The sequence below is a fragment of the Talpa occidentalis genome, unplaced genomic scaffold (genome assembly GCF_014898055.3).
Source record: "Talpa occidentalis isolate TD23 unplaced genomic scaffold, MPIMG_talOcc4v2.1 talOcc4.11, whole genome shotgun sequence".
In the NCBI taxonomy this organism is placed as follows: Eukaryota; Metazoa; Chordata; class Mammalia; order Eulipotyphla; family Talpidae; genus Talpa; species Talpa occidentalis.
In genome coordinates, this window is record NW_023601104.1 from 60,630,782 (window position 1) to 60,646,969 (window position 16,188).

The 16,188-nt window shown below is 37.2% G+C and overlaps 1 protein-coding gene across 4 annotated transcripts in view; it reads right to left on the reverse strand.

The window, feature by feature from the left end:
* Positions 1-2,717: 2,717 nt before the first annotated feature.
* POLE2 (DNA polymerase epsilon 2, accessory subunit) overlaps positions 2,718-16,188 on the reverse strand; it is a 68,759-nt gene continuing 55,288 nt past the window's right edge. The window contains exons 8-19 of one of the 4 annotated variants that reach the window (XM_054690246.1): positions 15,877-15,933; positions 15,414-15,462; positions 14,451-14,523; positions 12,768-12,940; positions 12,172-12,261; positions 11,939-11,993; positions 11,008-11,067; positions 10,845-10,922; positions 8,439-8,547; positions 6,690-6,866; positions 5,890-5,957; positions 2,718-3,163 (exon numbers count right to left, since the gene is read on the reverse strand). In XM_054690246.1, the coding sequence (XP_054546221.1) occupies positions 3,145-3,163; positions 5,890-5,957; positions 6,690-6,866; positions 8,439-8,547; positions 10,845-10,922; positions 11,008-11,067; positions 11,939-11,993; positions 12,172-12,261; positions 12,768-12,940; positions 14,451-14,523; positions 15,414-15,462; positions 15,877-15,933 (1,008 nt within the window). In that variant the 3' untranslated portion in view covers positions 2,718-3,144. The remainder of the gene's footprint in view (positions 3,164-5,889; positions 5,958-6,689; positions 6,867-8,438; positions 8,548-10,844; positions 10,923-11,007; positions 11,068-11,938; positions 11,994-12,171; positions 12,262-12,767; positions 12,941-14,450; positions 14,524-15,413; positions 15,463-15,876; positions 15,934-16,188) is intronic. The other 3 variants (XM_037503283.2, XM_037503284.2, XM_037503285.2) reach the window with 3 other exon arrangements.

Genomic DNA, 16,188 nt, shown 5'->3' on the forward strand with positions numbered 1-16,188 from the left:
AAATTTCTTACTATGTAATATTCTCTTTACCACAAGAGGCTCTTTAGGTTCTTAGGAAGAAAATAGTCTGGAATAGGTAAGCCCCCTTGCCCAAAACAAATGATTTCTTGGCCAAAATTCATGCATAGAGGAACAGCTATTGTTAGGGGAAAAAGGCTGTCCCAAAGCTAATTCCATACAGGCTTTGTGGACTCCACCCCCACCCCAGTGTTAGGGGGAAAAGGCTGCCCCAAAGCAAATTCCATACAGGCTTTGTGGACTCCACCCCCACCCCAGGTCAAAGCCAAAGACACTGGGAACTCCAAATCCCATCACCACTAAAGGGAAGGTGGCTGGGACCTGAGGGTGGGGTTAAGCAGCCAGGTGGATACAAAAGGCAGACATGTGGGCTTTGGGGCTCTCTCCATTTTGGGGCCCTCGGCCAGCTCGCGGCGTCCGTCTAGCTCTGAGAGTGACTTTGGGTTTCCAGGTCGTCGGATCGGGTAGGACGCATTAAAGACTTTATTTCCCTATTTTCTCCCTGAGTTGTACATTTTCCTTATTTCTTTTTCTCTTGTAAATAAACCTTTTATTAACCCTTTTGCGTGTGTCTGTAGTAGAGTATTCATAAGTCCCTTTAAAGCGCGCGGGTGAGGACCCACAGCCAGGAACCCGTTTAATATCGGGGTTGCTCTATAACACTATCTTTAAAGAAACATGAGAGGCGGTTATAAGTAATAATGCTATCATCGTCTACTAACCCCTCGATGCAGACTGTTTGAGGTTCCTCAGCCTTTCACAAGTACTGCATTTGGGGTCTTCAAGTGATGGCAAGGAGACAACCCACGGGAAGTGGAAGTCCAGAGTAAATGGCTACAGACTTAAGCAAGTGAAACAGTTGTGATAGAACAGGACAACTCCTAACGCATCACTGAAAAAAGACTCATGAAATGATACAGTGGAATTTACTGTTCTATGAACTTGTAATATCTCAACCACTAATGACCTCACTCCTTAGTTTATAAAAGGTTTGGAAAATTCTCTTGTATAGCTTTAGTCCCTTGGAGTAAGGGGGATTACTGTTCAGTAAAAAAGTGCAGGAAAGACTGGCCCTAGTCAAATAACCTAGAGTCAACTTAGCCATGATCCTTACCAGTGTTGTGACCTTGGGCAACTGATTTACCTCCCTGAACCTGTTCTTCTGATGTATAAATTAAAGGCAATGTGAACCTAATAGGGATTAAGTTGCACAGTGAATAGGCATTTAGCACAGCGCTTACCATAGTAAGTATTTAAGACATGTATTAAATAAGTAGAGCAGTGGTTTATAAGACTTATGCCAGCCCCCACCTCCTTTTTACTCAGAAGACCTGTCTAAATTCAAAGCCCAAGTATAAGAACAATAAAAGAGCTTCACTGGCTGAATATGGTAGGTAGGGGTCTTGGAAGTGAGATCAGTCGTGCTTCACTTATTAAATACCAAGTTGGAAGCATATACTCTCTTGCTTTTCCCCAAAGCAGAAGCCCAGGACACCCTTTTGGTGATGCTCTTCTGATGCCCCTCTTATAATTGTGTTAACTTCTCATTTTCTGATCTTTCCCTGGTTCTGGTTCCTGTTATTCTAAATACTGACCACTAGGTTTTGGCAACTTACCTCTTCTTACCTTACTTGCTTCATCTCACTTCACCTTGTCTAACACCTAAAAGTACTTTCTTTTTAGCCATTAACTCTGTTTCTGAAGATTTCAAAAACTCATCTTTAAAAAAAAAAAAGGTTTATGCATGCATAGAAAGAACTGGAATGTAGGCCAGAGATTGGGAGGTTGGGTGGATTCACCAGAGAGAGAATGGGGAGCAGAACAGGCAGATTTACTGAAATACACTGTTAGGAAGCAGCGGGTAAGAGAGGAGAGGTCAGCTGTGCCATATATGGGTCAGATCCCTGGCCAGGGATTGAACTCAGGCCACAGTTGTGATAGGGTGACAGTGAGATAGCTGAGACTTAACCTCTACTCCACCAGGGAGGCCCTCAAAAACACATCTTTAATTATAAAAGCAATTATTTGTTGAATGAATGAGTGGATGCTTTGTATACAATTTCCATTGATAGCTTCCTAACATTCCTTCATATTTAGCTGTGTGGTTTTCATAAACTGGGCCAACAACTTTCCATGTCTGTTCACTACCATTTTCAAGCAAGGCCCAAACTAAAATTGTCTAAGCAACCTAGCAGCTTTTGAATGTATATGTTGACTTCATACTTAACTTCAGTTTTTCCAGGTTGTTCTTGAAATTAACGCCAATTAATGTTGCTCTTCCAACAAATTTTCCATCTTCAAACCACATGTCAGATTACCACTTCATCCTTAACTGCTAATTCACTTACTACATTCAGATTCAATTTCCTTAAGGAATTTCCACATTACTATGTCATTTTTATTGTCTCCCAAAGAATTTTATTTGACAATGTCCTGCATTACAGACTCCCCTATATTTGAAAAACTCTTCATACCTCATCCAACAACTTGCTATTGTTTAGATTCATTTCTGGGCTATTTCAGTGCCAGAAACTAAAGGTCAATAAGGGAGTGATGCTGAGTGATTACACACAAAATAGCAAAACATATTGCTTCAAAGTAAAAGACCAAAAAGATTACGCAGAAACTATTTTTCTTTTTTTTTTTTTTTTTTTAAAGATTTATTTATTTATTTATTTATTTATTTATTTATACAAGCACTGGGTACAGTCAGAAGTGTGGGAGGGTGAGAGAATTCACCAGAGCCAGAGCAGGGAGCAGAGCAGGCAGAAGGACTGAAGTACACTGCTGAGGGGAGCAGCGGGCGGCAGGAGAGGTCTGCGCGCCATGTGGGACCCTCCTCCAGTGGCCGGGGAGCAGCCGGGGATCGAACCGCCACTGCAGAGGCTGCAGGCAGCTTCGCAACCCAGCGCTCAACCGCTGTGCCACCGGGGAGGCCCAGAAACTATTTTTCTTATAAAACTTTGTAAAGTGTACCATCATCATGGTTGCTAATACCAAAATTTCATAAAATACAAATTTAAGTACAACGTTCTAAGGTGTACTATAATTTTATTGTAACTTAATATCAAAACTACATAAAATACAAGATTAAGAAGAAAATTTACTGCAGATGGTCTGGAAGGCTCAAAACCCTTGAAGTTTGCTGAAAACAAAATATTAATAAAATTAAACATTTTGGAAACCTAAGTTTTTGCATGTTTCTTAACATTTACTTTTAGCTGAATAATTTTAAAAATAGGTCAGTACATGCACATTATCCCACATTCCATTTCTGCTCTCCATAAGCAACTGCATATAACTATAAAGGCAGTCTAGTCATAGATAAGCAAGTAGGAGAGGGAGATGTCCTTTAACAACACTCACACATGGTAGAATACTATGAATGCAATTCATTTCTATTGAAAATAAATATATATTAACCAATGTTAACCTTCAGTTATAAAAAAAGTACATTACGTTTATAATCCCTTCATTTTAAGTTAGAAAAGCTGCAAGTGTATACATTTAAATGGAAATACATTTAAAATGTTTCTTTTGATATTACATAAGCTACAATAGAAATAGCTATAACTACTTTTATGCATAAGCTCAAATATACCTGTAAGGTAAATTCCTAGAAATGGAATTGCTGGTATATGCAGTTGAGGTCTTAAGAAATCATGTCAAATTGTTCTTGTTTTCACCATTTTTTTATTCTGATCAACTATGTGTGAGAATGGTTATCTCTCCACTATATTACCAATACTTGTTTTAAGATAAAACAAACCTGTTTGAGAGTACATGTTGAAACAGTTAACTTTATCTACTTTGACTATATGTGATTAATTCTACAATGTGATTTCACAATATTCTCACAAAGATTTCTTTTTAAGAAAAACTAGCAACAGACCAAATTATTTTACTATGCCCTGAAGTATTTTTGTTCTCTTAAAAAATAAATATCGGGCCTCCCCGGTGGCGCAGTGGTTGAGCGCTGGGTTGCGAAGCTACCCACAACCTCTGCAGCGCCGGTTCTATCCCCGGCCGCCGGGCGAGGGTCCTACATGGCATGCAGACCTCTCCTGCCGCCCACTGCTCCCCTCAGCAGTATACTTTGTCCGTCTGCCTGTTCTGCTCCCTGCTCTGGCTCTAGTGAATTCGCTCATCCTCCCACACTTCTGACTGTACCCAATGCTTGTATAAATAAATAAATCTTTAAAAAAAAAAAGATAATTGACATATAACTGCATAAATCTAAAAATAAATAAATAAATTTCAAATTATTTGATCCAGTATTTAAAGAGGATACATTGTCAGTACCAAATTACAGTTTGGAAATCATGTAAAAGCTTTGCAACATCTGAATCCAGAGAAGATAATGGAATCCACAATTCGACAGTAAGCATCAAATACAAGTCAAGTACTATGCTAGAAACTTCTAAAAGGGACATGCACTTAAGTGACTTCTAATGTATTAAGAGCTGTTTTAGAAATCTGTATAAAGGCCTTAGAAAACAGGTCTGCAAGGAACATTACAAGAAATATAACAAGTGTTGCTATAATAAATCAATTTCCTATTGTGATTTATTAGCTCCAAACTCCTGTTTTATTTATTTATTTTTTAAAAAGATTATTTATTTATTTATTTATTTAATTTATTTATTTATACAAGCACTGGGGTACAGTCAGAAGTGCGGGAGGGTGAGAGAATGAGCCAGAGCCAGAGCGGGGAGCAGAGCAGGAAGGACTGAAGTACACTGCTGAGGGGAGCAGCAGGCGGCAGGGGAGGTCTGCACGCCATGTGGGGCCCTCCTCTGGTGGCAGGGGAGCAGCTGGGGATCGAACCAGTGCTGCAGAGGCTGCAGGCAGCTTCGCAACCCAGCGCTCAACTGCTGAGCCACCGGGGAGGCCCCAAACTCCTGTTCTAAAGAAAGAATAATATGGTTTGCAGAGAATAGATACTTTTATAAAGAACAGATAAAAGTAAATACGTGAGGAGGATCGGTAAGTAGAAAGTATAGGTAAAAAAAGATGAAGTCAGTGATGAGATGAAATGTTTTTGCTCTGCAGCTATAGAAATGGGCTACACATTTTGGCCATGCTTCCTAGTAGCTAAAGGAACCTGTTAGATGCATGGTTCCCCTAAGATAAAAATAATTAGTTGCTTGGGAGAGACAAGGATTTCTATTGTCTAGAGACCTGTTGAAAGTTCCCAGTACTGATTTTTTTTTTAACAGTAAGTTTTTAACAAACCTCAGTTCAGTAAAAGTACATCTAAGACAAAATATGCTCAGAGTTGACTTAGTCCTAGGGTAACAATATCAAAAATCTCTCAGGGGTATCAACAGGGAGTGGTGAGACTGGAGAAGAGCTTGCCCCACCTAAGGGCATTCCAAAAGTTCTTTAGTTTTGCTATTTTTTAGGATTCAGTATGAGACTGGTAAAGTGAAACACATGTTATGCTTAGGAAATACAGGCTAGAATATCTGATTATGTATAAGGGCATCTGATTGGTCATATTTCAAAAGTTAGGCTGTACCTGGAATACATAAAAATCAAACTATGTGTTCAATGAGTGAGTCCAAGAATATTTAATTTAGAATGTCTAATGGATTTCAGTCCTCATGACTCTTGAACAGCAAGAATAATGCATTTTTCCCCCCAGAATTATAAGAAACTGCTCATTATAATTTCAGGGTTAGGAAGCAGAGGTATTTTTCCTTTTCAATTTCATTCTTTTAAGCATTGCTTGAATTTTCTTTGTCATATACTTGTGTTCATTTCTATTTGAATAAACATTATAATTGCAAAAATTAGTTCTACAGAACAACTTATTTTTAGCAGTATAAAACCAACAGAAAGCTTCTTGCTGTTTTTATGGACACTTACCTATCTTCTATTGTCTTACTGGAAGGATAAAAAACCTTGAATGAAAATCCACTTCTTGGAAAAGAGCCCTTGGGGAGAAAAATGAATAAATACTCAAACTTTTAATAAAAGAATCGCTGTTTTTTAAATCAAGTTCCTTGGTCATAAACTTATAAGATGTGACTATAATATACAGAGAGAGATTTTTGCATGACATTTACAGACAAGAAAGTACTACTATAAAATAACTACTTGAAGCAAAAGTCAAGTTGGCTACACAATCTTAATGCTTGGGAATGGCTCAATTTAGTATTGAAAAGTACTATATGGTGCTAAACATACATAAAAGACACTCAAAACATGATGTTCAAAATTTGGATGCAATTTTATGGTTCTGCATCAAAATGAAATAATGTTTCCCAATAAGAACTGCATCATTCATCCAGTTTAGATCTTGGGACTTGGGCAATTCTCAAAAATTAAATCCCCTGCATAGGACAAGCACAATTAATATGGTTAAAGAGAATGGGATACAAGCTCTGAAAGCAATTCTCAGAAAGGAATCCCAAGGTAAGTTACTTTGAAGAGGAAAATACTCATTTGGATTTATAAACTTATGGTGTTTTATTTTTAGGAAAAATTCAACGACTTTAGAGTCTTTTGCTATATTCAAAGTTTGAGAATTCTCTATCAAGTTAATGCAGGTTTCATTAATAGTATATTTGTACTCAAACAGTAATTTTACTAAGCATACATTTTAAATTTAAAGAAATAACAACACTATTGGTAAATTATACTATAAATTTAAACTGTATTCTTACAGGATTTATGCAGAGGCATTCAGTATTGGTCAAAGAGAAAGGGTCATATTTGTCTGCGATGACAAGTAGATCAGGCACAGGATACACTCTCAAAGTATAGTCATATGCCCAGTACACTGGGCAGACATAAAGAGGTAGAGGAGTCAGGTGTCCTTGGGATAAGATAGTCTTTACAAACTACAAAAGAATGATACAAAACAAACCAGTTCATTTGTGAAAGTTAAAATGAATAACATAATTTCAAATTAAATATTACCAAAAGGACTTAGAAATTTGGTGAAATGATTAGGAAAACTTTGAATCACAGAGCTTTCAGAAACATTGATACAGGATGAAATTATTGTGTATTTTAGGGGGAAATCTATTCCTCTAATCATATTGGAGCAATTATGCTTATGGTTATATAATAAATTCATTTACCATTTCTGTTCATCTAAAAAAGAATTCCATAGCTTAACAGTGCCAAGAAAAGTCACTTAGCCTACATATCCTTAAGTATCAAAATAAATACTGAAAATGCTCTTTAAGGTCTACTTCCATGCTTTTCAAATGGGGACACATGTAATCAGGAATAGACAGCTAGCCGGGAACCTAAAGGATAAACACTATACATCCTTCTGACGTGGAAATGGTATCAGGAATATTTAATATGGGGGCCTCCCCGGCGGCGCAGCGGTTGAGCGCTGGGCTGCAAAGCTGCCCGCAGCCTCTGCAGCACTGGTTCGATCCCCGGCCGCTGGGCGAGGGTCCCACATGGCGCACAGACCTCCCCTGCCACCTGCTGCTCCCCTCAGCAGTGTACTTTAGTCTGCCTGCTCTGCTCCCCGCTCTGGCTCTGGTGAATTCTCTAACCCTCCTGCGCTTCTGACTGTACCCAGTGCTTGTATAAATAAATAAATAAATCTTTAAAAAAAAAAAAAAAAGAAATATTTAATACGATGGATTTGCTCCTGGGTCAAAAACACGAGCAGGCCAGCTACTGCAGCATCAAGACAGTGGCTGGAGGGTATTCACAAATAGTATTACAGTGCTGCACGATTCAATAAACTCGGGTTAATAAGAGATGATACAACATAGGAGGATGAAGATGTAAAAGACATAAAAGACTTCCTGAGAACCTTTATGACAGAATGTTTTGAATTAAGTGAACACTGGATCTGACCACTGGGCAGCAAATCTTGTCTAAAGAATAGTGAACAGAATATGAGGAGGATAAATTCTACTTTTAAAAACCACAGCTGAAAAAGGTTATTCAGGAATGAGAGAGAATGGGCAAAGAAATAATCCTGTAGTCAAAATCTGTGGCTGCACCTGTCCTCAAAGTATTTTTATGAAGGTGGCTAAATATACAATTTAGAACTTATTTGACATTCCTTATGTAAATGTATTACTTTAAATCTGTTATTATTGGAAGAAAAATATAGATACTAACATTTATTAAAACAAGCATAGCTATATTGTGAAGTATAATGTGATATTTGTGCATTTTAAAGGCAAAACAGGAAGCTTCAAAGAAATTTCAGCTGTTCTGGACTTTCTTCTGCCTCATACAGGATACTTCAAAGTTGAAAAACACTGATGTAGTAAATTAACTTATGGACAAAAGTAATTCAAGTTATTTTAAACCATAAATAAACATTTAAAAAGGGCAAATTTTCAAGTGGCATAACAAAATTTTATATAATGCAATATGTGAAATACTTTTTTTTTTTAAACGTGAGATACTTTAAGTAAGAAAACGTGGCTTACATGATTAGGAATATCCCAGTTTCTACTAGGAAAACGGACACAGTTCCTGCACATTTTATTCACCAAGTCTTCACGAAAGACAATAATTTCTTGTGTACAATACTGAATTCTGAAATGAAAACAGTAGTTGAATTCAACTTCCTTATAAAAAACTGAGATAATTTTGAAAGATTTTTTTTAAATAAATTTTATTTTTATGTTCCCCATACAATTGCAACCCCCTTATTTTGACCCCAATCACTCCCCTCCCCGCCCTCCACCCCCCATAGAGTGTCTCTGGTTCATAGTTTTTGCTGATTGTGATTTTCACTTTCTTATAGTTATTCATTTTCCTGGTCCCTTATTTAAGTTTTCTAGATTCCTGCTATGAGTGAGACCATCCGGTATTTTTCTGGCCCGAAAGTAAGATATTTTATAATACAAAGTCATTCCCAATTTTTGTTACTTCAGCAAAAATTTGACCAGAATTTATCTACTGAACCATTCATTTCACAGTAATTTAATAAACTCTAAGTATGTGTCCAGCACTATTCTAGGGATGAATGAACAAAACAAAAAGATCTCAAAACTTCTGCATTCTAGTGGGGAGATGGTAGGCAGAGAAAATTGTAAGACAATTATATAATACGTTTACAGTTGATTAAATGGGAAGAAGGAAAAAGATTAACAGGGATCAACTTGTGGGCAGAGGTCTAGAAGGCTAAATTAAGTATTAAATAGGATGATGGGAGGCTCATCATGAAGTGTGATCTGAGCACAAACTTGGAGGTGAGAGTCAAGCAGATATACAGAGGAACTTCACAGACTCAAGCAGAGGGAACAGATGGGAGAGGCCCTAGGCTGGAGCATGCGTGGTGTATTTGAGGAAGAGAAAGTGGTTGAGTGGTTGGAATAAATAAAGGAGGTGGAAGTAGAAGGAGAGGAAATAAGAGGGAATAGAGTCAGGTCATGCCAGAACTTGGACAGAAATGATATGGGCTGTTTCCAAATGACAGGATCAGTAAGGAGATGTGACACCCTGGTAAATTCTTTTTTTTAAAGATTTATTTATTTATTTATAAAAGCACCGGGTACAGTCAGAAGCGTGGGAGGGCGAGAGAATTCACCAGAGCCAGAGCGGAGAGCAGAACAGGCAGACTGACGAAGTACACTGCTGAGGGGAGCAGTGGGCGGCAGGAGAGGTCTGCGTGCCATGTGGGACCCTGCCCGGTGGCCGGGGATCGAACCAGTGCTACAGAGGCTGCGGGCAGCTTTGCAGCCCATCGCTCAACCGCTGGGCCACTGGGGAGGCCTCTGTGACACCTTGTTTTAAAGGATCACACTGACAACATTAAGAACAGACTATAAAGGGGAAGGGGTAGAAGCAAGAGATCAATTAAGAGGCTTTTACAGTGATCCAGGATAAAGAAGATGGTAGAGACTCATAGAAGTAGGGGTGTAGAGAGGTGGCCAGATTCTGGATATATTGAAGTACTGCTTGAAAACCTGCAGGTTAGGAAAACCCCAAAGTTTTTGGCTTGAGCAGCTAGAATGATAAAGGAGCCACAAACTAAAATTGAGGACGTCTACAGAATAGGTAAGGGATGGAGGGGGAGGTCAGAAGTTCAGTTTCAAGTTGTCTATCACACATCCAAGGGCAGGTGATGCATAGACCATTGGATATGTGAGTCTGGAATTCAGGCAAAAGATCTGAGCTGGAGGGGCCTCCCTGGTGGCGCAGCAGGTTGAGTGCAGCGCTGTGAAGCTGTCCGTAGCCTCTGTAGCGCTGGTTCAATTCCTGGTGGCCAGGGAGATTCCCACATGGCGAGATAGACCTCTCCTGTCTCGCCTGCTGCTCCCCTCAGCAGTGTACTTTGGTACTTCTGCCTGTTCTGCTCCCTGCTGTCTCTAGTGAATTCTCTCACCCTCCTGCACCTCTGGCCTGTACCCCAGTGCTTGTATAAATAAATAAATCTTTAAAAAAAAAAAAAAAAGATCTGAGCTGGAGATACAAATGTGAAGTTGTCAATACATAGGCGGTATATAAAGCATGGGACTAGCTAAGGTCACCAAGGGGTGAATGTAGGCAGAAAAGAAAGAACACCAAGGACTAGGGGTGTTCTCCCAGGAGGAGCCCTATGATTATAGTGAGTACCACAACAGAGTAAAGGTATGACCTTTTCATTCCCATTGTAACTTTTCTTAAAGGATGTGTAATGAGAGTATCTGTTTTAAAATCTGCATTTAAGTTTCTAACTTCAATATTAGGACATTATTTAAATATAGTTAAATATTTTCAGTTTTAAAAAACTTGAAATCTTTTTATTAGTTATCCCAATATAGTCAAAATTGAGAGATAAAGTTTAAGACTCAAGCTAATTTTTAAATCAAAGAGGAATAGGCATAAAATAAAACACTAATGTTTACCTGCAGGGATTCGTAGTAAAAACTGAAAATGGTACTCGTTGTTTGAATTCATTAGTGATGCATTCAGCAAGTGGTGGCCTACAAAAGCAATTTATGCGATTAAATATATATTTCAAATTTAACAAATATCCTATACTGTTGTCAAATTTGAAATAAATCTTACCTCGGTAGGATAGAACCAAATCCAGGATCCTCTGGGCCAGGTACAAACACAAAACGACTGCTGTAGCAAAATTCAAAATAACTATTACAAAAATATTGCAACATGACCCCATCTAAAAACTATTTATAGCCTTGAATTCATCATGTTTTTTAAGTTTAAAATTTGTAATTCATTTTAGTAAATGAACTATTAAAAGTCCCCAACACTTTCCAGTAAGTCTTTTTGTGAGGGACATGTTCTGTGTCTGCACTGTCCACACATACAGTGCTTGAACTTTCTAGTGTGAGTCATGGACTGAGCATTAAATTTTATTTAACTTTAAATATCTTAAATTTAAAGAGACACATGTGGCTGGTGACCATCATATTGAAGAGTGCTGCTCTCAAACCTTAGAGTAATGCACTAAGAAGTTAAAAACATGGGGCCTCTCAGGTGGCGCAGGGGTTAAAGACAGTGCTATCAAGCTATCACCAGACACTGCAGCACAAGTTTGATCCCCAGCTAGCCAGAGAGCAACCCACATGGCACAGCAGACCTCTCCTGCCTGACCTGCTGCTCCCCACAGCAGTGTATTTCAGTAAATCTGCCTGTTCTGCTTCTCACTCTCTGGTGAATCCTCTCACCCCCTGTACCTCTGGCTTACACCACAGTTCTTGTATGCATAAATAAATAAATCTTTAAAAAAAAAAAAGTTAAAAACATGGTTGAGATTGTCACTGTTCCTTTTAATACTTTCACTATATATCTCTAGTACAGTATAACAAACACTATCGTGACATGAGGACAATTTTATCTCTTAACTATGCTAATTTCCCCAAGCTTTTCTTCCATTCATTTCTTGATAATCATTGGCAAACCTATAAGGTAGGATTCATTTTTAATTTTTTTTACACACTGTTTAAATAAAAAATATAGCAGTAGAAATCATTACCTTTGGTGAATACTTGGATATTCACATATTATGTCTGCCAAAGATTTTAGGGAATCTATAATTTTAAAGGAATATTAAATTTATTTTGCATATATTGCATATAAAATCAGCTTACATTTGATTACCTATAACTCTACATCTTTTGAAAGAAATTAAAACTTTTTTTATATTTAATTTTTTTAGCATTTTAGTTCATATCAATATAGAAACACTTATTAAATAGATACTAATACCTTTCAAAGCCTTAACTTGATTTTTTCCATATGGTGCAGATGAGAAATTACCACACAGTATAAAGCAGGTTGGAGGTGCTGGTGAGTAACCTAAAAATAAAAGAATAAACATCTAGAAATGAAGTCAAAACTCCCTTAACCATGAGTTTTTAATAATACAAACTTACTATTTTAATGTTACCTTATTATAAAACAAACAATAGTAATACTAGCTCTCATTTTAGTAGTTATGTGCCATGTCCAGCAATAACTTAATTAATCCTCACAACATCCCTATAAATGGAGAGATTATGATGCTATAACTTACAAAGACTCTATTAGACGGCAAAGACCCAAGTTCTTATCCACTCTAATAGTATACTTAGTAATAATCTTATTTATAAACACACAGACACATACATGCACACTTTTTTCAAATGTAAATATTTGTCTTTAAGATGAACTTTTATTTAAACTATCTTACTGCTAAAAAAAATCTTACTGCTGAATCAACATTAGAGAAAATACTCAAAAAGATACACTTTTCAAAAGAATTGAATTTTAAGACATAAATCCTTGTAAGGATTCAAAAAACAATAGAAAAAATGATAACCTACCAGAAAACATGGTGTGAAGTTTTTCTAGTACTTCTACTCGGTCCAACCAAACATCAGATATAAACACAAACATAGCATCTTTATTCTCATCTTCTAGTTGTTTCAGTTTTGTAGAAGTCTTCACAGACGTATTAGAAGGTCCTCCAAAAAAATTAATATTTCCATAGTATGCCCTAGTAATTATAAGACAATTATTACCTTCTATCCTATATTCTGTTGGAGACAGATTTCTTTCTGTGATGCTGAGGTTTATGTTCAGGTATATACTTAATGAAGTTGCCATACAATTATATTAACTACTGCATTCCTTTCATAACTACAGGGTTATAGCAGTAAAATCATACTTTTGAAAATGCCACGCTGTTGGTGGCAACATGAAGAATGACAGCTTCCACACATGAGTGCTTACAAAGCAAACCCTGTGCGCTGAGGACTTTCTGCACATTACTCTCTTAGCCCTGGTACAGTAGGTATGGGACTATCATTTGAGGAGAGTTAAAGGGGGTTGAATAATTTGTTGGAAGTCACAAATTTGTTGGGAGCAGAAATGTGTTTTGTTCCCAAGATTTCTGACTTCAGTCATGCTGCATTAGAAAAGTAGTTGAGTGGGGCCTCCCCTGGTGGCTCAGCGGTTGAGCGCTGGGCTGCGAGGCTGCCAGCAGCCTCTGCAGCACTGGTTCGTTCCCCGACTGCCGGCAAGGGTCCCACAAAAAAAAAAAAAAAGAAAGAAAAGTAGTTGAGTGACTCAGCTTGTTTTTTGTAATTGCAAAAACAAATTAGAAAACATAAAGGCACAAAAAGGGAGTATAACCTATGATTCCAAACATATATAAAAACTATTAAAGATATTTTATAAACAAATATGAATGTAAATAAATATGTATATGATTCTCAATATCCACAGATTTCTATGTTACCCCAAAAGCAATATTCAGAGTGCTTTAGTGGTCATTGCAGACATGCAGAGAACAGGGAAAGATGTGTAAGCCCCACAGGCAATCAGCTGAGCAGAAACTTGCTGAGCAGGAAGGCAGAAGACAGTCTGCCTTCCAGTTTCAACATCATGTGGAGAGAGACAAAGCAGGAGCTGCCTGGGAACAATGCGAGAAGCTGAGTCACTGAGACTCCTGGCAAGTTTGCAAATCTAGCACTGGTACCCATTAGTGGGACAGTCATTCTTCATACTTTTGAGCCTAATGTTTACTCTTTTGTGAAATAAAGAAAACTAGAATATACTAGGCTGAGTTTATTTTTTTTAAGGATTTAAGATGATAATATATGAGAGACAGGTATATATATGGTTCAGTGTTCCCTAATGCAGTATTTACAATAATGTTCTAGAACGTAACAACTATAACAAGAACTGACTCTAACATCAACTTTAATGCATTAATACACAGATCTATATTCTTTTTGACAATACAGATAAAGTAAGACAGGCAGATTGAATATCTTTCCCTGTTAAAGTCATAGTACAGAGATGCTATTACAAGTAACCTGGAGTCAATCTTCTAGTTTTCTGTTACATATGAAGTCTAGCCTAACTCTCATTTTCCATTACTCTTTGAATGCTGACACAAAGACTACAGTCTTGTTGTAAGTAAGCTATGACAGATATACTTTACATTTATTATTGCCCATATTACAAAATTCTTACGAAATTTAAGTCAAATGTTCTTATACCTGGTAGTACTAGAGGGTTCAGTGGGTGGAAATCCAAAGGCATTGACATGAAATATTTGATCTTCAAACCAACCTGAAAAAAGATAAGTAGCATATCACTTTTATCTTGCTTGAAAGGGCAAAACTACAGAACACAAAAAGAACACAAAACAGTAACACTAGGCTACTGTTTCAGTCCTTGTCAACTAACTATAGAAGTTAATGCCTAAGAAATCAATTCCACTGAGCTACATAACAGCTTCAGATCCAGAAATGAAAAAATAATAAAAAGAAGTACGTTCACAAGTGAAACTTCACTTTTTAATTTCACAGTATGCGTTAGAGTACAGAGAGATAAGGAATACAGATAGGGAAATATTTCATTTTATGACCCTAAGTAAAATCTGGGTTGTTTATTTTTTCAACTTTATTGTGATACAATTCAAATACCATCCAATTTACCCTTCAAAAATGTACAATTCTGGGCCTCTCTGGTGGTGCAGGAGTTAAATTCTCAGTACTATCAAGCTATCGCCAACCACTGACAACTGTGTTCAATCCCAGCCAGGGAGCTAACCCACATGGTGCAGCAGACCTCTCCTATCTCGCCCACTGCGCCCCTCAGCAGTGTATTTTAGCAGATCTGCTCCCCACTGTCTCTAGTGAATCCTCTCATCCCCCAGCACCTCTGGCCTACACCCCAGTTCTTATATGCATAATTTTAAAAAAATCTTAAAAAAAAATGTACAATTCATGGTTTTTGAGTATATTCACAATTTGTGCAACACTAATTTCAGAATATTTCATCACCCCCCCCTTAAGAAAACCCATGCTCTTTAGCAGAGCAAGTTACTTATATTGTCAAAAATATGCTCTCATAGTGAAGGTTCTCCCAAATTATATCACATTGACATTTTAATCAATGTCAAAATGATTTTAGCATCAAATAATGAGGTGAAATGGGAAAAAAATATACTGACTTACCTTCTGCTAAGACAAAGCATGACTCTGTATATAAACCACTATGGAACTGGTACACAACAGTTAAGAGAAATAATCTAGTTCCATGACTGAGACAGTGAAAGTCAATGTACATTTTGGGCCCAACAGGACTCTAAATAACAAATCTGTTCACATTTGAAACTGTGAATAGACCATCGTTTAAAAGTTTTACGATTAAATGTCCCCATGTCTGATTCTAAGGCATAGTCTGGTAATAGTGAGAGTATAGATCATTCTTAGCATATTATAATAAACTTCCATAATGATTTGCCTAGATTCTCCAGAATCTCCAGGGGAAATTAAAGTTGCCCCTATTAGAACTATGGCTCTAAATCCCTATACCACTGCTAGATAGAAGTTATAATGGAAACTCAAACAGTTATATTTGAGAATGATATAACCATTTCCCCAATCATGTACATATTTTTTAAAAAGTAAAGGATATAGCTTTACTAAGATCCAGTTGTACTGTTCCTGTAGGGTCTTCCAGATAAAATTTGCCCTAAAAAAAAAAAAATCAAAGGAAACATACCCACCTTTGTGTAAAAATTAATACTATGACAAAAATAACTGAAATATTGATGATTGTGACAACAGAATGTAGTAGAGTACAGTGAATTTTTTTTAAAGCAGCAATTCCTTGTCTATGTCTTCTCATTTACTAGCCTGATGACTTCAGACTAATTACTAAATTTGGACTCAGACTCCTCATAGGTACTCAGGAAATGACTGCTAGAGACAAAAAGATGGCAAGAGA